Genomic DNA, 21833 nt, shown 5'->3' with positions numbered 1-21833 from the left:
ATATGTGTCTCTAATATCTGTTTTAAAACAACCATAGAACTGTTGGCATGTCTTTTAAAAATTTCCTTCATACCAAATATGGTCAGTTTTTTAACTTAACCCAATTATCTCATAAATTTTTTCACTGGCATTTTTTAAAATCGGGATCCAGAGCCAGGCCCAGCAGTGCTCACCTGTAATCCCAGTAATTTGGGAGGCTGAGGCAGAGAATATGTACAATCCCAAGTATGGCCAAAAAAATCAGGGTCTGGATGAGGTCCATATACCACAAATGGTTGATAATGAGTCATCGCTCCACCTTTTACAGTTGTTTTGTTGAGGAGGACAGGTAGTTTACCAAGTTCTCCCAGTCAGAATTTTGTTGATATGGATCCCTATGGTATTTTAGTGTTTCCTATTTTCTTTAGTCTCCTACATCTGTAAACACCTAGTGAGAGCAAGACTTGATCAGATAGAAGCTGTGTTTTTTAGTTTTGTGGAATGGCAGAATGAGAATCCCTTTTTACATATAAGGATATTTAGCTTTCTTTTGAACCCACTCCTTAATACACAGTGACTCCACCATCACCACCACATTTTATTCCCCTAACTAGTCCCCTCCTTAATCTATACTCGTGATTCAAGTTTATAGCTTGAAATTTTATCACTCACAGTTCATTTTCTTACAATACCTTCCCCCCAAATGCTAAATTAGCACTTTTCAATTAACCACATTCAGACATTATTTGTTAAAAATCATTTGTTTCATTATTGGAAACAGTATTTACTAAAAATTTGAACTATACCCAACTTCTCATATCTTTAAGCATGTATGTAGTCTAAATTAGAAATCAGTTAATTATAGAAGGGAAAAGTTAACTTTTTTCAGTGGCGAAATGTGTTAAGATACCAAAACATCCCTTACCCCTAGTTTTTCAATTTCAAAAATTTCAGAACTATAGAAAAGGTGGCAAAGTTGGGGCTGGGGTTGTGGCTCAGTGGTAATGTGAGGCACTGGGTTTGATCCTCAGCCCCACATCTGAAGAAATGAATAAAATAAAGGTCCATGAACAACTAAAAAAATATTTAAAGAAAAGGTTGCAAAGTATTCACTGTTATATTATGTTCTTTACCTAGATTTGTGTAGTTAGCATTTTGCCCTATTTGCTTGTTTTTCTGTAAGTACACTAGGTTTGGGAGTTTTAGTTTATTTTTTTAAACCAGATGATAGTAAGTAAAAAACACGACACTTCATACCCAATGAATTTAATATTAATCATCTCTAATATCAGTATATACTCCAGTTTCCTTAAAATGATCTTTATAGTGAAGCTTTTGGTTTTTAAAATTCCAATCTTGTGTACATAGGAAAGAATCAAGAATTTCATTATCACCTTATCCTCTTTTAGTCTAGAATCAACTCACTAATTTGTGACTTATGGCATTGAAATTTTTTGAGAATACAGGCCAGTTGTCTTCCCCACCCCACCCCCAAACCGGGGATTGAGCCCAGGAGCACTTAGCCACATCCCCAGCCCATTTTTATATTTTATTTAGCAACAGGGTCTTGCTAAGTTACTGAGGCTGGCTTTGAACTTGGTGATCCTCCTGCCTCAGCCTCCTGATCTGGGACTGCAGGTGTGTAATCACCATGCCCAGCACAGGCATGTTGTCTTGTAGAATATCTTTCTTGATTTGTGTGATTACTTCCTCATGATTAGATTCAGGTTTAGCATTTAGGGGAGGCGAGCAAGAAAACTACATCAATGATGTTACATTCTTCTCAGTGTGTCCAACTGGAAACATATACTAACCATGTGTTTAATTATTGATGGTAAAGACTTTGATCCCCCAATGTCTTAACAGATTTCTCCATTCTAAAGGGTAACTGAAATAGACTGGTTTTTTTGAATAATGCAGCATTCATTTCAGCAAATGATATAAGTATTTTTCAAAAGACAGTTCTTCTGAAGTGTCAAATATAATTCAGCATTGCGCTTTCTTAGAACAAATACACATATTTTTTGTGTGTATTCTCGGTAAATACAAGATTGAATGTCATTGATAGTTTCCAGCAGTGCTTAGGCTTTACCAGTGTTAGTTCTCATTTTGTGGTATACACAAATGATCCTTTGTTTTGTCACATTATTTGAAGCAACTCCACTTTCTTGGAGCCATACTGTCCATCAACCACACCAGTACTTTCCTCATGTAGTTAAGGAATAAAATTCCAGTGTACATATGCCGTCATTTGTGGTTACATTCTTTCTTTTCCCCTCAAAAATACCGTGTTTGTACAATGTATGTATTGCTGCAAGTGTCTTGTGTTACATGTTTTATTTCATTCATTTCTTAGGCTTTGGGGTGAGCCTGTTAATCTGCGTGAACAACACGATGCTTTAGAATTTTTTAATTCATTGGTGGATAGTTTAGATGAAGCTTTAAAAGCCTTAGGACATCCAGCTATGCTAAGTAAAGTCTTAGGAGGTTCTTTTGCTGATCAGAAGATTTGCCAAGGCTGCCCACATAGGTAAGTGCTAATTACAAATCAGAAGTGTAAGTAGTACTATTTATATAATAACAAAAATAAAATTTTTGCTCTGTTAAATTTTAAAAGATGGTGGACTTGGAGTAGTATTCCCTATTAAAGTAAAATACTCATTTTTAAAACAATATCAATTATCATTTTTAAGGAATATACACAGTACAGCAAGAGGTGAGAAAACAAATTGTGTGTTTTGGTTTTTTACTTAAAATGAGAACTATCGCTGGGCATGGTGTCACACCTATAATTCCAGCTACTGTGGAGGCCAAGGTAGGAGAATGGAAAGTTTGAGGCCAGCCTGGGCAGCTTAGCAAGACCCTATCTCAGAATGGGCTGGAGACACAACTATGTGGTTGAGCATGCCCAGGTTCCACCCCCAGTACAGATGGAAGGAAAGTGTTTGCTTAAGGATACCTATGAACAGTAGCAGTCAGGCATGGTGGCTCACGCCTGTAGTCCTGACAACACCAGAGGCTGATGCAGGAGGATCACAAAAGCCAAGGCCTGCTTTGGTAACTTAGCAGGACCCTGTCTCCAAAGAAAAAGTAAAAGAAAAAGAAAACTCAGTATAAGTCAAACTGATCATATATAGTCAAGAGTTGAGTTCATATATGGTTGATGGGGGCACTTAGTTTTTAAACAAATTATTAGGAGTAAAGAATACTATATAAAGAATTTTTTATGTTATAATTTTATCGTTCATTCAGAATTGATGCATGTACTTATTCACGTAGCATGGGCAACCTTTTGGTCCTCTTGGAAAGACCGTTTACATTAGGAAAACAATAAGATTATTTTAACCCCTGTTTTTTGTTTTTGTGACACTAAGGGTTGAAAAATGGCACTTTACCACTGAACAACTTGTCCATCCCCAGCCTCTTTTTCTTTGGCAAGATCTTCTAAGTTGCTGAGACTGGCCTCAAACTTGGAAACCTCCTGCCTCAGCCTCCAGAATCACTGGGATTACAGGCATCCTCAGTTTGTTTTGGACAGTTTACCAAAGTACTTGGAAATGATTTGTTTTCTTTGCCAAATAAAAATGCTAAAAGAGAATGATCATGAAGTACAATCCTTAATGCCTGACCAACAACTGAACTAGTGTTCTAATTACATGCCAAAACATTACATAAAGAGTCCCAAGTCTCCTTGTTTGTTATAAGGCTTTACTTGCATTAAACAGGTCAACAAATTATACAGCACAAGCCAAATCCAGCCCATCACCTATTTCTGTATTGTTATTGGAACATAACATATTCAGTTTTATACTGTCTGACTCCTTTTGCTGCAACAGCAGAATTAAGTAGTTGCCACAGGAACCATAGGGCCCATGATTTATATTTAAACAAATGACGCCAGTAGGGTGTACAGAGCTTAAGCTGTAGGTCCAGATATATTGGACTTCAAAACGTCTTTTCACCCAGTTATTCATTTCTGAAGTAGAAAGTGATTTTTCTCTAGCAAGTTTGTCATGAAGACAAGAAACCTAATATATCGAGTGTTTATCAAATACGCTGACAAGCATGGGCAGATAACCAATAAATGTTATCTGTAGCAGTAACATTCTGAGTTAGGAGCTTCATATTACATAATAAATATTGCAAATGTAGTTTGCATCAAGTCTGTAACTAAATAAAATGTTTAAAAACTAAGGAATAAGTCCTTTTTGATCATTTCCTAAATTATATCTTTAGGTACGAATGTGAAGAATCTTTTACGACTCTGAATGTAGACATTAGAAATCACCAAAATCTTCTTGATTCTTTGGAACAGTATGTCAAAGGAGATTTATTAGAAGGTGCAAATGCATATCATTGTGAAAAATGCAATAAAAAGGTATGGATTGTCCGGCTTTAAAATAATTATGACATTTAATTTCAAAGAAGATGATTTTTGCTTATCCTCAAAATTCACCCTTTTTAAAAATTCTCTACCTTACTTTGTCCTAGCAATAATAGAGGCAGTCAAGAGGATATTTGATTTAATGGTTTATCAGGCAGAGAAGTCAATAACTTGACACACCATTCTCTTGCTGATAAAGGAAAATGTTTCTCCTCTTGTGTCCCTTGCTTGGAGAGGACTGTTAATTTATTGAACAACATAAGATTTCTTTTTCCATCTGTGTTTAACACTTGGATCAGATATTTGGACCTACCTAATTAGTTTTTATCTGTGGGAACTTAGCAGTTCTTTGGGAGAGATGATTTATACACACAGATAGTAAACATAGTATCTTTTCAGGTTGCCAGGGCCTCTCACCTACAAATCACCTGCCTTATTTTGACCTTACTATCAACCACTTAGAGAAATATTGAAGTATAGAGGTTGCGAAAGCCATACTGTCTGCCTCCCACACCTCTGTGACATGAGACAAGTCACTTACCCTCACGGGAACTCCTAATCCTCATCTTTAAGATTCGGTGGTACCTGCTTAAGAGGGTTGTAAGGATTAAATGTTACTGTTTGTGCAACACTTACAGTATTATCTGGCATCTGATTTTCCAACGAATAAATGAGTATTACTTTGGTTTTCTCACACCAAACCACCTTCATTAGAAAAAACAGTAAACATCAAGTAGTAATGGCTAGATAACAGTGTAGAAACCAGGCAAAAAGTAATGTTATTGTGACTAATTTTTACAGTTTATAACGTGGCAGAGGACATTTCCATGTTATTAATTTTAACATTTAAGTCAATTGTGGCAGAATTACTTTATGTTCATTATCATGTATTTCTTTATGCTTAAAAATCCAAGTAAGTCTAAAGGGAGTTTGATAATATTTAAAGATTTGCTTGGATTTTTTTTTTTTTTTTTCTTCAGTGGATTATAAGAAAGCAGCCGATAACTTTCTCTTTATTTTTAGGTTGATACTGTAAAGCGTTTGCTAATTAAAAAATTACCTCCTGTTCTTGCTATCCAACTAAAACGATTCGACTATGACTGGGAAAGAGAATGTGCAATCAAGTTCAATGATTATTTCGAATTTCCTCGTGAGCTTGACATGGAACCTTACACAGTTGCAGGTGTTGCTAAGCTGGAAGGAGATAATGTAAACCCAGAGAGTCAGCTGATACAGCAGAATGAGCAGTCTGAAAGTGAGACTGCAGGAAGCACAAAGTATAGGCTTGTGGGTGTGCTTGTACACAGTGGTCAAGCAAGTGGGGGACATTATTATTCCTACATCATTCAAAGGAATGGTGGAGATGGTGAGAGAAATCGCTGGTATAAATTTGATGATGGAGATGTAACCGAATGTAAAATGGATGATGATGAGGAAATGAAAAATCAGTGTTTTGGTGGAGAATACATGGGAGAAGTGTTTGATCACATGATGAAGCGCATGTCATACAGACGCCAGAAAAGGTGGTGGAATGCTTATATACTTTTTTATGAACGAATGGACACAATAGACCAAGATGATGAGTTGATAAGATACATATCAGAGCTTGCTATCACAACAAGACCCCATCAGATAATAATGCCATCGGCCATTGAAAGAAGTGTACGGAAACAGAATGTACAATTCATGCATAACCGAATGCAGTACAGTTTGGAGTATTTTCAGTTTATGAAAAAACTGCTTACATGTAATGGTGTTTACTTAAACCCTCCTCCAGGTAAGTGTTGAGAGTTTGGCTTCTTAGTAATAAAGAATAATTCATACTTTACTTGGAGGATTTCATAGGCATTGACATGTTTAAGTTAATAAAATATCAATAAACTATAACATTTTAAAATGGGTCTTAGTTTTTGTGTTTGGTTATTTTAAAGTCACATTTAAGATGACTAGTACCTTTGAGTAATATACTAACTTACTGTTTGGAGACAGGAACTTTGGTTTGTTTTAATGATCTTTTTACTCATATATTGGTTTGAAAATACTTTCATGAGCTGCTAAAGTCAGGAATAATAGTTATTTCCTAAGTAGTGTGAGAAGGGTGCTTAACAGATTTAGGACTTCTCAAAATGCAGACTTGTTGAAAAATGAGACTTGAAAATAGAAATTTGATTTTTTTTTATATCTACATTTTATTTATAGGGCAAGATCACCTGTTACCTGAAGCAGAAGAAATCACTATGATTAGTATTCAACTTGCTGCTAGGTTCCTCTTTACTACAGGATTTCACACAAAGAAAATAGTCCGTGGCTCTGCCAGTGATTGGTACGTTGCTTTGGCTTTTCATTCCTAGTATACTGACTTTTGGTTTGGCTCTGTAATAGAACGGTTTTATTTTTTCCAAACCATGAGGATCTTGTTTCAATTTTGAAATGAGTAAAAAATTCTTGGTAGCAGTAATGAGATTATATTAAAATACTTAGACTAAATATGGCTAGTTTTATCATTTGGATTCTGGTTTCTGCTTCCGTTAGCCTTGTATTCTGTCTTTGACATCCCTGTATAAAAAATTAGATTGAAAAGTCTAAGCTATTTAATCATGAAATTAGTAGGTTTTAGCTTCCTTAGGTAAAATTCTGCCATAGATTGAAAGGGTAAAATATTAAAATGGCTTAAACTTTCTAATTGTGAAAATATGGAGGCCATTATAATATCTTGATTTAACAACTTTACTTATCCAAGAATAAGATGTTAAGGAATGCGGGGGGCTATTTGTCATGGAACCTAAGAGTTTAATAGTGAATTTTTTCGGAGTATAACACAAGCTTTTACTTTTTAAGTCACTGAGAAAAGACCAAGTCATAGTATTCACCTGTCATTTTAATGTTAGTATTAGAAGCAACTGTTCGCTGCTTCTTGCTTCAGCAGTAAAGGTCTTTGCTCTTTTTTTCTTTTCTTTTGGTTCATAGAGTTCCATCCCTTTTGCATATGAAATAAGTCATAGTGATAGTCATAAATTTATTTTGTTTGTTTATTTTAGGTATGATGCATTGTGTATTCTCCTTCGTCACAGCAAGAATGTACGTTTTTGGTTTGCTCATAATGTCCTTTTTAATGTTTCAAATCGCTTCTCTGAATACCTTTTGGAATGCCCAAGTGCAGAAGTGAGGGGTGCATTTGCGAAACTTATAGTTTTTATTGCACATTTTTCCTTGCAAGATGGGCCATGTCCTTCACCTTTTGCATCTCCTGGACCTTCTAGTCAGGTAATTGTATAGTTTGCTTTCTAATGATTAAATACTTACCAAAAAATAACATTTGCTGGAAGTTGTAGTCACAGGTTTATGTCTGTCTCTTTGGTATGTTTACTTCACATACATACACACACACACACACACACACAATCTGATGTCTCGAGTTCCATGAAAATTACTATATAGAAATGAATTAAAAGGGGCTGGGAGCTGGCAGCAGTGGTACTCACCTATAATCCCACCAACTGAGGAGGACGAGGCAGTAAAGGGAACTTAGACCCTGTCTCAAAATGAAAAATAAAAAGGAATGGGGATGTGGTTCAGAGGTAAAGCACCTCTGAATTCAATCCCCAGTACCAGGAAAAAGAAAGAAAGAAATAAGCAGTGATTATTGCCCTTTTAGAACATAAGGGAGCTGGGTGTGGTGGCTCGCACCTATAATCCCAGTGACTCAGGAGGCTGAGGCAGGATAATTATAATAAGGAAACTCTTCCTGTTCAGTTACATGTAGGTGCTTTTTTATAAACTTAAGTAAATTTTTCCATCTTAGAGGATTTATTTATGGACTTGAAATTTACAACAATGTGAAGGATTTATAATGAAATCTACCCAGATCTTCATTCCCTTTCCTAACCAGCAACCCTTTTTAGTAGTTTGTGCGATTAGTTCTTCCATAAATTTATTCCTGTGTCAACATACACCCTTTTTTTTTATGGGAAGATAATTAATACCTGCACATTATTGCTGAGAAACAGCTAATATTTTATCTTTCACAGGCTTATGACAACTTAAGCTTGAGCGATCACTTACTAAGAGCAGTCCTAAATCTCTTGAGAAGGGAAGTTTCAGAGCATGGACGTCATTTACAGCAGTATTTCAACTTGTTTGTAATGTATGCCAATTTAGGTAAGAATTTAGGTTTTCATAATCTGTTTAATCTATATGTCATTTAGGTCAATTGATGAAATATAACCTAGTTTAATGTAGAAAATTTACACAAGAAACCTTATACTTTATAGTAATTCATGCCTCACAGCTCTGCATTAGACACAGGTGAGCATCTGTGTCATAATCATATTTTGTCTTCTAAAACAGTGGTGCCAGATATGGCTGATTCTCGAACATACTCATTTCTAGGCCACGTCTCACACTGATTGAATTAGAATTCCCAGAGTTAATTCGAGGAATCTCTATTTTATAAAGGTCCCAGATGGTTGTGATAATACTTCCTAAGTTTTGAGTAGAGGTCTGCATATAAATTTTTCTTGAAGAAAATGAAATTAAAATGAGGGATAGTATAAATATTCACTTAGCTGGATGTGGTGATGCACACTTGTACTCCCAGCAATTTTGGAGGCTAAGGCACTCAGGAAGATCACAAGTTTGAGGCTAGCTTCAGCTACATAGTGAGACCCTGTCTCAAAATTTAAATTTTTTTTTTTTTTTTAAATGATTGGGGATGTAACTCGGTAAAGTGACCCCTGGATTTTTTTAATAGTTTGTATTTATTTCGTATAAATGTAAAATCCCCCTCTTGCCCCACTTAAGGGACTAGATGTAGCTCGGTGGTAGAGTGCTTGCCTGGATTATGTTGAGGCCCAGGGTTCTACTCCCAGCACCACAAGAAAAACTTAGGAATTTGCTTAAGTTACAACATCACCACTATATGACAGCTCTCCTTTTCAAAGTAGCCTGCTCTGACATCACTAGATCATTTCTCTTCGTTGATTTACTGAAACTTACCCAAAAATTTATGCTATAATTGGTTTTACTTTTTCTATTGTATTTTAATAGTAACCAAATTTTTGTGTTGCTTCCCCATAGATTGTATAGTAGCCCTTGGTAAATGTTTGCTGAATGAATAGGTGGTGAGGAATATTATAAAATATATTTTCATTGTTATTTTAGTGTTTTGTTTTATTGGCCTGGGGGAGGTGAATTTCTTATGATTGGAATTATGAAAATTGCTGATGGGGTGATGGTGTATTGATCTCAAAATGATTTTTGAGACATTCCAGTTAAAATCATAGTGATGATAGCATGTATTTGGCCAGCTTAGGAACTGATCTATCCAAAATTAAGTTCTGTACACAAGCATCCCTGTTATTTCTGTTGTTTTCTGTGTGAGCTTGCTGACTGATACATGGCACTTTTAACATCGGGAACATTTTACTTTCTATTTGTCCCTGTAGTTGGTCAACTTTTCCCTAACCTTGCCATACCAGAGACATTTGGGTATTTGTAGTTGAGAAAAAAGAGGATGTTTATTACACAAACATTAAGAATCTGTATTTCAAACTTAGAAAATGTCAAATTTAGGCATTCACAAAAATATTATTCTGTTCAACTCCCCTGTATCACTGGTCACTAGTAAAATTTCCCTACTAAAGGCAAGTACAGGTCTGTAGACCTTAAGAACAGATAGGCTTACGGGATTCAAAATTGTTTGGGTTTAAGAAAGGTAAGGGAGTGCACACACCATATGTTATGTAATGTAGCCGAGTCTAAACAGCTCCTTATAACTAAACACATTAATATTCCTATAGTAAAATGTAAATGAGAGGTGAGTATGTTTATTACAACCTAAAGAGGAGAGAAAGGAAGACTGCAAATAGCCTTTTTTCAGTTTAGGCTAGGTTTTCCTATTAAACACATTTTTTATACCAACTTTATGAAAGAATTTCGATTATAGTAAGAGCTTTTCTTTTCTCAGGATTTCAGATAAGGGTGATAGACCTGTATTTATTGTGTTAAAACAGTCTACTTTCTTAATGGGATATAGAAGTAAATTAAAAGGTATTTGCCATTAAGTTAAATATGTTCATGGTTATGATAGGGAAAATATAAAGTGCTATGGATGTATGTCTTTGTGGTACCCAGTCAGATTTGAGGAGTATAGAAGATTTAATAGGGAAGTTGATGTGGGAATTGGTTGAGTTTTCCATGTAGAGTGAACAGCAGATGCAAACACGTGGAATTAATTTAGTGTTGCTTGTTGTCCAGTGACGGTTATCCAGTCTAATTAGAACTGACATAGTTAATGGCAGGAGTGGTGAACAAGAGTCCCTGCTCATGGTATTCTGGCAAGCCTTGTGAGAGAGAGAGGTCTGCTTATATTCTGAGGCATCGATGAGCCGTTGTGGGACTCTCAACAGCCATACCTTCTAGAAAATCTACAATGGAGTAGGACTAGAGTGGTTAAAATGAACTATAGGCAAAAGATCATTCTGACCTATACTGGAGAACTGGCCTTGAGAGGGATACAAGTAGACAAATTCTAGTGCTTTTTGTAAGGAGAATCTGTGGCATTTGGTGATTGGATATTCAGGGGAAGGAGCATGGAATAGGTGTTAAGAATGATGCCCAGGATTCCAGTTTGACCAACCGAGAAGATAATGGTGCCACTGAGTTGGGGAAACTCCAGAGGAAAGACTTGTGGGGAAAAGGATGATGAGTTCGGTTTAGGCAGATTGAGTTTGCGCCTATGGGACACCCATATTGAAATACCAGTAGAACAAGAAAATAGTCCTCTGCAAAAATTTTGGAATCATCTGAATGAAAACAGCTGCAACTTGAAGCCTTTAGAATGGGCTTGGTCATCCAGGCAAGAAGTTAGCTTGACCTGGAAACTGAGGAATGTTGATTTTTAAAAGATACGGGAAGAGCTGGACCCTGGCACATGCTCGTAATCCCAGCACTAGGGAGGCTGAGACAGAAAGATTGCAAGTTTAAAGCCAGCCTAAGCAACTTCGGGAGACTCTGTCTCGAAATCAATTAAAAAAAAAAAAAAAGCCAGGGATGCCGGGCAGAGTGGCTCAGGAAGCTGAGGCAGGAGGATCGCAAGTTCAGAGCCAACCTCAGCAATTTAGCAAGGCCCTAAGAAACTTGACGAGACCCTGTCTCAAAATAAAAAGGGCTGGGAATGTGACTCAGTGGTTAAGCGTCCCTGGGTTCAGTCCCTGGTACTAAAAAAAAAAATTTAAAAAGATCCAGTGATGTACCTTACTCATAGAGCACCCCTGGGTTTAGTAACCAGTACTGCACAAAAAATGATGGGGGCAGGGGCCAGAGCAGGAAGAAGAGGGAGTGAAGAATCCAAGAAGGAAGTGGTTATGGTTTAAACTGCTGTGTAGCTTTACCTCATGAAGGGGAATAGAAACCAAATTGGTATGAGTTTTAAGGAGTGAGAAAATGAGAAAGTAGACCGAATGTAAGCATCTTTTTCAGGAAGTTTATAGAGGAAAGAGAAGAGGCAATTTATAGAAAGTTCTTATTTCTCCATTTACTAGTTACTGTTTTCATCATCCTTAAGATTAAGGTTGCCATCTTGGTCAATCCTTTGGGGGCTTTCCAGGCTCTAGAAAGTTCATCTTTGGCATGGTCCAGTATGACCAGAAGGTTATAGTCATGGTCACTGTTTATTAATTTTAATATTTAAGTCTGATTATACCTAATTTGTAAAATTTCTATCCTGATTTAAGTCTCTGATTGCTAAGCAAATGTGACATTCTTCTGATCATAAGAATGATAGATTTTTTGGGGGGAGGGGTGAGTACTGGGAATTGAACTCAGGGGAACTCAACCACTAAGCCACATCCCCAGCCCTGTTTTGTATTTTACTTACAGACAGGGTTTCAGTGAGTAGCTTAGCTCCTCACCATTGCTGAAACTGGCTTTGAACTAGCCATCCTCCTGGCTCATATTTTGAATACTATCTCTTTTTATTCACAAAACCTTTATTATCCTAATGTTTTTCTTCCTCTCTTCCTTCTTCTACCATCTCTTTCACTGTAGGTGTGGCAGAGAAGACACAGCTGCTCAAACTAAGTGTACCTGCTACCTTTATGCTTGTGTCTTTAGATGAAGGTCCAGGTCCTCCAATCAAATATCAGTATGCTGAATTAGGCAAATTATACTCAGTAGTGTCACAGCTGATCCGCTGTTGCAATGTCTCATCAAGAATGCAGTCTTCAATAAATGGTAAAGTAGAAAGCCTCGTTCTTCCCCAAAATTTTTAAGTACTGCTGGGCTATATAGCACTTGATCAAATGTTAATTCTGAAGATGTTTAGATACAAAAAATCTGAAGGAAGGTCCATACTTGGAAATATTTTACAATATTTTGAGTCCTATACCTTTTTCACAGGTTTAATGGGGACTTCTGTCTGCTTGCTACTGAAGTTGACACCTTGTTTATGAAATACTTTAAGAATTAACTTTTTACATTATATCATTTTGGGATATCTGATCATGGTAACATCATATTACTTCATTGTGCTTAGGAAACATGATTTACAAAGTTACTTTTCAAAAATAAATTCACAGGCTACTTTCTGTGGTGAAATCAGTGTATTGTTATTATGGAAAAGTTTATTGTTCATTGCCAAATCTGCATTCTAGGTAATCCTCCTCTTCCTAATCCATTTGGTGATCCCAATTTATCACAACCTATAATGCCAATTCAGCAGAATGTGGCAGACATTTTATTTGTGAGAACAAGTTATGTGAAGAAAATAATTGAAGACTGCAGTAACTCAGAGGAAACTGTCAAATTGCTTCGTTTTTGCTGCTGGGAGAATCCTCAATTCTCATCTACTGTCCTCAGTGAACTTCTCTGGCAGGTTAAAGGAACATAAACATTGATAAATCTCTATGATTTGATTTGTTACTCCTTTAAGTTATTCACTCTGTCCCACCTGTTTTTAGGTTGCATATTCCTACACCTATGAACTTCGGCCCTATTTGGATCTGCTTCTGCAAATCTTACTGATCGAGGACTCCTGGCAGACTCACAGGTGAATACTTGTTTTCATTACTGGACTATTTATACTTGCCCAGGTGTTAGATGTAATTGAAATTGACAGTCACCACTTTAGAGTCCTAGTGAATATTTCGTCTTAAAGTGAGAACAACCAGCTGCATTGGCACACACCTATGATCCCAGCTACTTGGGAGGCTGAGGCTGAGGGCAATTTAGCGAGACCCTACTTCATTTTTAAAAAGGGCTGGGGGTGCAGTTCCCTGATAGAGTGCTTGCCCAGCATGACATTTTCATTTTTTTTTTTTTTCGTTTGCCCAAGTTACATACTTAATATACTTCAAGAAGTATATTAAAAGAAAGAAATAACTTCATTTCTTTTAATTGAATTTTTACTATAGTCATATATACTGATGAGATTTATTATTACGTATTCATACATGCACATAATATAACAGTATAACTTGGCCAGTATCACTCCCCTATACTTTCCTCCTCCCTCTAGCATAGGCATTTGGTAAATATTTCATTGATGATTCCCTTGAAATTTTTTAGGATTAGTTTGCATTAGTTTTGGGATTAGTTGCATGAAATAATATTTGGTTACCTAAAAGTAGTCCTTAGGTAAGTACTTAGTCTATAAAGTCATTGCAAGCACTGAGGTAGTAAATAGTAAACTGTTGCTCCTGCCAGGAAATAGTTAAGTTTCTTTGAACCTCTGTTTACATTTTATCCACCTATCAGTATTCAACATTGTTTTTCTGTGTGTTTGTGTTTAAAGCCACCTTATTTAATATATATTGTTGACTAACATTGAACTTACAAGCTCGGCATGGTGGCACATGCCTGTAATCCCAGCTATTTGGTAGGCTGAGGCAGGAGAATCACAAGTTCGCGGCTAGCTGGAACAAATTATTTAACACCTTTCCTCATCTCTTCAGGGGTGTAATAATAATACGTATAGTATTAGATTAAATGACTAGATCAGACATCAGATGAGTAGCATATAGGTAATAAATATAAGCTGCTACATTAGCTTTTAGAAGTTTTTAATCTTTTATCTGCTTCTCTTTCAGAATTCATAATGCCCTTAAGGGAATTCCAGATGACCGAGATGGACTGTTTGACACAATCCAGCGCTCTAAGAATCACTATCAAAAAAGAGCATACCAGTGTATAAAATGTATGGTAGCTCTCTTTAGCAATTGTCCCGTTGCTTATCAAATCCTGCAGGTAAAGGTTTTTTCTTTTGTGGAAATCTGAATCAGAATTAAGGATTCTGTTTTTAAGTTGATTTTAAAGTGTCCCAAGTGGGACTCTTACATATGTGGTTTTATTTTCTTTTGAAGGGTAATGGAGACCTGAAAAGAAAGTGGACCTGGGCAGTGGAATGGCTTGGAGATGAACTTGAAAGAAGACCATACACTGGCAATCCTCAGTACACTTACAACAATTGGTCTCCCCCAGTACAAAGCAATGAAACGTCCAATGGCTATTTCTTGGAGAGATCACATAGCGCTAGGATGACACTTGCAAAAGCTTGTGAACTCTGTCCAGAGGAGGTAAAAAAAGCCACCAGTGTGCAGCAGATAGAAATGGAAGAAAGCAAAGTAATTCTTTACTTTATAGGCCAGTGTTTATGTATTAGCAATAGTGTTTAAAGAAAAAAAGTTATGCTGAAGTTTTTGTTTTGAGTTACTGTTAACTTTATATTGTGTTAATTCTAGTTCCTTTGTTCCTATCTGCAGTAAAAGAAGTTGTTAATGAGTCAGTTTTGTAGGTTTTAAAAATTTATTTCAGGCCTGGGGATGTATGTAGCTCAGTGATAGAGTGCTTACCTAATATGCACAAAGCCCTGGGTGGTTTGATCCTTAACACTGCAAAACAAAACAAAAAATTAAAATACTCTGGGCATGGTGATGCACACCTGTAATCCTAGCTATTCAGGAGGTTGAGACAGGTTGTTGCAAGTTTGAGGCCAGCCTTGGCAATTTAGCAAGACACTTTCTCAAAATAAAAAGGACTGGTGATGTGGCTCAGTGCTAGAGTGCTCCTGGGTTCAATCCCCAATACCACAAAAACAAAGGAATAAATTTTAGTTCAAACAGTAAAAATTAAAAATGAGCTTAAATGTGCCTCTGTAATTTTTTTTTTTTTTTTAAATATTTAAAATTAGGAGCCAGATGACCAAGATGCCCCAGATGAGCATGAGTCACCTCCACCTGAAGATGCTCCATTATACCCCCATTCACCTGGATCTCAGTATCAACAGGTAAACCGGAATCAGATTTGGGGTTTAGTCCCTAGAACCAATTCTTAGGCTTAAAGAATGGCTAAATTTTTATGACGATTGTGAAGTCATGGAGGAATTCTCTAGACTAACCATCAGAAGAGGAATGGGTAGAGTGGGGTCATGGTGCACATTTCAACTTGGCCCTGTGATGGTTTCCTCATCAAGTAGGTGCCCTTCTGATATTGGTAAATCTGTGTAATAATTCACATCAACATAAAATGCTTAGTGCAAAGGATTATGCTGATATTTCCTGTTGGGCTTAGTCTGCAGATGGGCTTCTGAGGACATTAAGGTATTATGATGAAGTAAGAAGTCCTTGGTTATTGAGCCCTAGATTTCAGTGAGAGTATAAATTATTGAGAAAAAAATTAAGGATTTGATAGTTTTCCATGGGTGATGGACTATAAAATCAATAACAAAAAAATTAAGTAAAGAAACATTGTAAATGAGAACTTCTCTAAACCCAATTGTCACTGTATCTGTTTTAAGGTGGCAGTGGTATTCAAACGTGAACAGGTATCAGAGCCTCCTGGAGGGCTTGTTAGAGCACAGGGTGGGAGACCCGCCCCAGAGCATCGGGTGCCATAGGTCTCCCACCCACGGTGTGCTGTTCTAACATGTTCCCCGCTGCTGTTCTGAAAACCGGTTTGAGAAACACTTAAGTCATTCTTTCTTAGGTTTCAAGATGTAAATAGAAGCCTACTGAATAGTTAAGAAGTACATATTCAACACATTTATTTTCATAACACAAATGATAGAAAGTAAAACCTTAAAATCTTGGCTTAGCTGGTGGGGATATGCAAGAAAATGAGTGCCTTCTAGGGTTCAGGCATTTCAAAAGATTAAGGAACCAAATCCACAGGAGAAAAAATTACCTTGCTCAACCCTGAGGAAAGCTCATGTTAATCACGCCTGGTTGCTTTGTTGTCTTCTTCAACATTGTTTTGTTTTCACTAACATTGTTTTGTGTTCTGTTTGTTGCTCCTGCCATCCTCATACCATGGTCGGTCAGTTATCATGTGGAAAAGTTAGAATTCCATGTTTTGTATTCTAACTCAAATCATTCTTCATGAAGATTTTAGTCAAGAACAATAATAGGCTAATCCCTTATTAGTCAGACTTTTGCATCTAAAAATCACTTTGGGCTGGGTGTAGTGGCACATGCCTATAATCCCAGCATCTGGGGAGACTGAGGCAGTAGGATCTCAAGTTTAAGACCAGCTTGGGCAGCTTAGACTGTCTTTAAAAGGGGGGTAGGCTGAGGATCCTGAGGATGTAGCTCAGAGATCCCTGGGTTCAGTCCCCAATACTGCCCAGAAACGAAACAAAACAAATGAAAATAGCTTCGGCCAAAGATTTATACAGAGCTATGCAATCATCACTCTTATTTGGGGCCTTAGGGTTTGTTCTTACATAACTTTTTCAAACAGGTTAATTTTTTCATTATTAGTCTTAAGTGTATTTAAAGGCTAAGTCTCAAAAATGAAAGAAATGTTTACGTTTTCACAAACTGCAGCTTGTGATTTTAAAATGGAAAAATTTTAACATGCAGATCTCGTCTCCTCTCCCAGAATAACCATGTGCATGGACAGCCATATACAGGCCCAGCAGCACACCACATGAACAACCCTCAGAGAACTGGCCAACGAGCACAAGAAAATTATGAAGGCAGTGAAGAAGTATCCCCACCTCAGACCAAGGATCAGTGAAATGCACATAATTAACTGGTTCCATCAAGACTGTGCACCCAGGCCTTACAGTCCAACCTTTTTCTGTGTCTGGCTAATATTTAAAACTAGAAAACTATTCCTAATCAACATGGAGTGGAGAGTTTATTCACTGTCTTATCTGCAGAAATTTGCTGTCAATATATAACCCGCCTGCAGTGGAAAGTGTATAGTGTTTTGTAATAAATGGCCTGATGCTAATGTGTAAATGGCAAAGGTGTATATAGTATATTAATGTTTGACTGTTAATTCTTAAGCAAGAAACTTTTTTCTTGATGAGACTCACAGATCTACAAAAATTACAAAAGTTAATTTTCTTGTTATACCCACTGCACTCTGCAACCAGTGTTGCTTGCCTCATGGCAGTTGGATCAACTCCTTTACAAAAACAAAAAAATAAACCAACAGCAACAAAACAGCCCATTCATGTCAGCCACACCAATAGTTTCATGTTAATTCTTTGCCACTGAAGTCAATTTTAACTATGAGCAGTGTAAGGCTGGTAACCTTTAAATTATTTGGTTGATGTGGAAAATTGGTGATGTAACATTGTTTCTAGATCTTTTTCATTGCCTTTTTATTCTGATATTAGGTTAATCACTTTGAAGCTATAGTTATGCTGTAACATTTAGCATGGCTTCACACCACGTTAGTGTAGCCAATGAGGAAAAATTTACCATAATGACTGCAGTTGTCCAAGGTGACAGCTGTGTTGCTCAGAGCTTTTCCTTCTTACACCTAGAATATGAAATAAAGCGAGGGGGAGACATGTGACAGGCAGTTTTCAGTTGCACATATGTTCAGTCTCTGGGTGGGTAAAGAAAACTTACGTATCCGTAATGGGAATTTTAAAAGTTTTTTTTTTTTAAATATGCAAAAATTTGCTATGCCAGGATGCTGGAGTGTAATAGAAGACTGTATTTGGTGTGCTTGTTTTGTTTCTTTGGTAGATTATTAGGTGAATCTTCTAAAACCTTCCTTCTGCTGGATCCCAGTGATGTGGAAGTCGTCAGAATCCCACAGTACTTGGAGTACCTCTGCACCAAGATGTCTGGCTGATTTTTTTGCTCAGTCACAATTTTACTTGAAAGCAAGAATTGTCCTAGCTCATTTTCCATTATTCCAAAACTAGTAACCTTCAAAGCAGGGTCTAATTTAAAAAGAAACTACTGGTTAGTTAATATAATTGAAGTATCACAATTTCAGAATAAACATTTGATTAAAGATAAGGAACTCATCAGTTAATACTGTATTTAAAAGAGGATTGGTGACTTGAATGTGTGTAATTTTTTTTGGAACCTGTCTAAAAACCAAATACCCCTGCAAACAGATACAGTCCACCCTATTCTATTTAAATATTTTGCTGTTTTGTTTTATAGAAATTATTTTGCTGAATTCACAAATAGAATTTGATTTAAGAAGAACTTTTTGTCCTGTGGTGTGTTTTGGGGTTTTGTTTTTTTTTTTTTTTTGTCCTTTTTTTTTTTTTTTTTTTTTTTTTTTAAGGACTGCATATTAAAATTCTGTGCATAGCATGCATAGGCATGGCACTTAATTCAGGATTTCAGTTAACGTTTTTGTGCACAGAAATATTTGACCTTTGGCCCTTTACTAAAAATTTAAGAGCCGGGAGCAGTGGCGTGCGCCTGTAATCCCAGCGACTTGGGAGGCTGAGGCAAGAGAATCGCAAGCTCAAGGCCAGCCTGGAAAATTTAGCGAGACTGTCTCCAAATTAAAAAATAAAAAGGGCCGGGGATGCAGCTCAGTGGTAGAGTGCTCCCAGGTTCAGTCCCCAATACCCCAAAATTACATACTTAGAAAAAACAATGTTGACACTGTAAAAGTTTCCTAACAATCAATCTTGTACTTTTTGTATGTTTTTTATATGTATATTTAATGAGCACAAGCTAGGTTGTATTTTTTACAATTCGGTTAATGGGAAAATGTTTTGTCAAAAGGCAGTAGTTGGAGCTGAACAAAGCAGAAACAAAAGAGCATTGCATTATTTTGTAATTAAAAGGGACAGGTATTTAAGATAAAGCTTTTGGCATCTTATTTGCACTACTCTAGTAAATCTGTGCATCTAGGTTTTCTGTATTAGTAGGAAATTTTGACAGCAGATAGTCTGTTTTTACTTTAAGTATGTTACATCTGAATTTCAGTTTGTGTTTTTTCTTTGGTGTTTTGCAGAGCTGGGGATGGAACCCAGGGCCTCCAGCATATTAGGCAAATGCTCTACCTTTGAGCTACATCCCCAGCCCAAATTTGTTTGAGCAAGGGTTGTACAGTGTTTGCGATTCCAGTTGGTAGTTTTAACTTAAAAGTTAGTAACAAGCTTTCTCAACTAGCAAAGTAGGTTACCTTTATTTGGACAAGTTCCTATTGTTAATTACACCATCTCACCAACTGAGAGGTGATTTTAAAATTTCCTGGTCCTTAACAAAAGTATGTAATGTACTTATTTAAAACGTAACGACTTCCTAGGTAAGAAAAAACTTGACACTTAAAAAGGCTGTGAATTTTTCTCTTTGGAGGGAGATCCCAACTTTGCTTTGAATTTCCAAGCCCCCCGTAGTGCCAGGTGAGGGCTCGCGAGTCATTTTCCCCTCTCTCTGAGGAAGAATGGCCTGTATTGTGACCAGGAGTGAGGGAGAATGAACAGTTATTTTTGTTTGTGCAAATTATTTTCTGTATTTAACTCTTAAGTATTAGTGTATAACCGGGAATTTTAAGATGCATGTTATTGTAAGAGCGACCATAGTGGTGATTCTCGAGGTCTTTCTCTGAACATACATACATGGCACATTTTTAATTTCAAGTTTTCAAAGTGCCTAAAGGTAATTTAATTCTCCCTCAGCTGATTTTTTTGAGCCATATATACTTCCTACTTTAAATGTTTCTTGCAGAATCACTAGTCTTCCTTCGAAAGAAATACTCCTGGAATTCTAAATGGCATGATTACTCATATAGAAGACAGTAGAATCTGTTAACGTAAAGACTGAAGATACTTTAGTTGTAAAACTGTGTGAACTGGGCTTTGCCCTGCTGGATCTAAGTATTTCGGTGTACAACTTGGTAAGAACCGTATTGCTGCTGTTTTTAAGCCCTCCACCAACCAAAATTTTCATGTTCAACATGGTAGAGGCAGAAGTAACATAATCATATTTGGGGACTTTTCTTTTTGTTGAATTTCTCTCGGTCCTAATTTCCCAGCCTTGCGTCTTTTAGCTATGATGTATACAAACTTAGAATTATTAAAATGTTTTCTATTTTTTTCATGATTAACTTTTATTAGTGAATAAGTCTTTAATCCTCTCAGTGGTTCAGGAGATGAGCCTTTTTTATTTGAATTGTTTGTAAATGAAAACCACAGTCTGTGATAATTCAGATGAATTCAGAATAGTTTTCAGTTTTTTATTAGTATTTTTGCAGCTTATGTTCTCCCATGAACTGTTTTACTTTGCCGAATTTTGTGGTTAATTTGGTGGCTATATCCTGCCTTATTTAGAATTATAACTGGATAAGAAATTTGCCTTTTCATTTTAAGTGCCCAGTTTCGGCCTCCAGTTTAAAGGTACTATATACATGCTGCCGATACAGGAAGACAACACCCACTCGCCCCAGCTTTTGTTACCAAGAAAAAGAACAGTACTGGTTTCATAGTAGGGCTCAACCAGAATTGGTCCTACACCTACGTGTTTCGTATTGGAAAATAAGGTTTTGGGTGTGATGAATACTACAAGAAGTGCTAAATGTATTAAGAACTTAACTGCCGATTGTATTTATAACAGTTTATTTCATGCTTGCAGAAATGTAGCACTTTTCTTCCAAATTCATAGGTGTAAGAAAAGGTGGGGAGAGGTGCACCACATTTTAAAGTCACAAGTGAGTGCAAATTTTTATTTTGAAATTCAGATTCCCAAAAGGAAATTTCACCACCCAACTCACACTTCCTAGCCTTTTACAAACCAACAGACTGACATAAAGATTGTCCACAGTTCCTAAGATTTAGCACATATACAAAAATAAAACTTTATAAATTAAATTTGGGTTTTCCTTTTATTTATTAAAACTTACTAAGTTCAGAAGGGAATTCCTCCGCCTTCCACCCCACAAGTCTAGGGATCAGACCCAGGACCTCAACACCCCAGCCCTGAAGGGGATTTTTTTTATTAAAGGAACCCTGCCGTCCTTTGGTCGATCCAAAGTGTGTTCATACCTAAGCAGTTCTGAAATTGAGTTGTGATCTAATTGCTGACGTAGCCCCTCCTAGTTCTAAAGCCAAGATTTAATAGTTTGGTGTTTCCGAGTTCTTTCAGGTCTGAAATAAAAGCCAGGTCACATGTTTTGAGGCGAGTTGTAAGAGGGAAACTTACTTCTCAACATGCCATCTGTTCTTAGTATCTAAAAGGTAACTTGTCCTGTTTCAAGGAACTAGGAC

The 21833-nt window shown here is 36.7% G+C and overlaps 1 protein-coding gene across 3 annotated transcripts in view; it reads left to right on the top strand.

The window, feature by feature from the left end:
- The window catches only part of USP9X (ubiquitin specific peptidase 9 X-linked), a 115196-nt gene extending 93759 nt beyond the window's left edge, over positions 1-21437 (top strand). For all 3 annotated transcript variants that reach the window (XM_079122802.1, XM_079122800.1, XM_079122801.1), the window contains exons 33-45: positions 2336-2509; positions 4216-4357; positions 5387-6140; positions 6563-6686; positions 7402-7627; positions 8392-8521; positions 12410-12595; positions 13015-13235; positions 13321-13409; positions 14449-14605; positions 14722-14934; positions 15549-15644; positions 17237-21437. In XM_079122802.1, the coding sequence (XP_078978928.1) occupies positions 2336-2509; positions 4216-4357; positions 5387-6140; positions 6563-6686; positions 7402-7627; positions 8392-8521; positions 12410-12595; positions 13015-13235; positions 13321-13409; positions 14449-14605; positions 14722-14934; positions 15549-15644; positions 17237-17374 (2650 nt within the window). In that variant the 3' untranslated portion in view covers positions 17375-21437. The remainder of the gene's footprint in view (positions 1-2335; positions 2510-4215; positions 4358-5386; positions 6141-6562; positions 6687-7401; positions 7628-8391; positions 8522-12409; positions 12596-13014; positions 13236-13320; positions 13410-14448; positions 14606-14721; positions 14935-15548; positions 15645-17236) is intronic.
- Positions 21438-21833: the final 396 nt, after the last annotated feature.

The sequence above is a fragment of the Sciurus vulgaris genome (assembly GCF_902686455.1).
Source record: "Sciurus vulgaris genome assembly, chromosome: X".
NCBI lineage: Eukaryota > Metazoa > Chordata > Mammalia > Rodentia > Sciuridae > Sciurus > Sciurus vulgaris.
The sequence above is the reverse complement of the archived record's forward strand: the minus strand, read 5'-3'. Positions and strand labels throughout refer to the sequence as shown.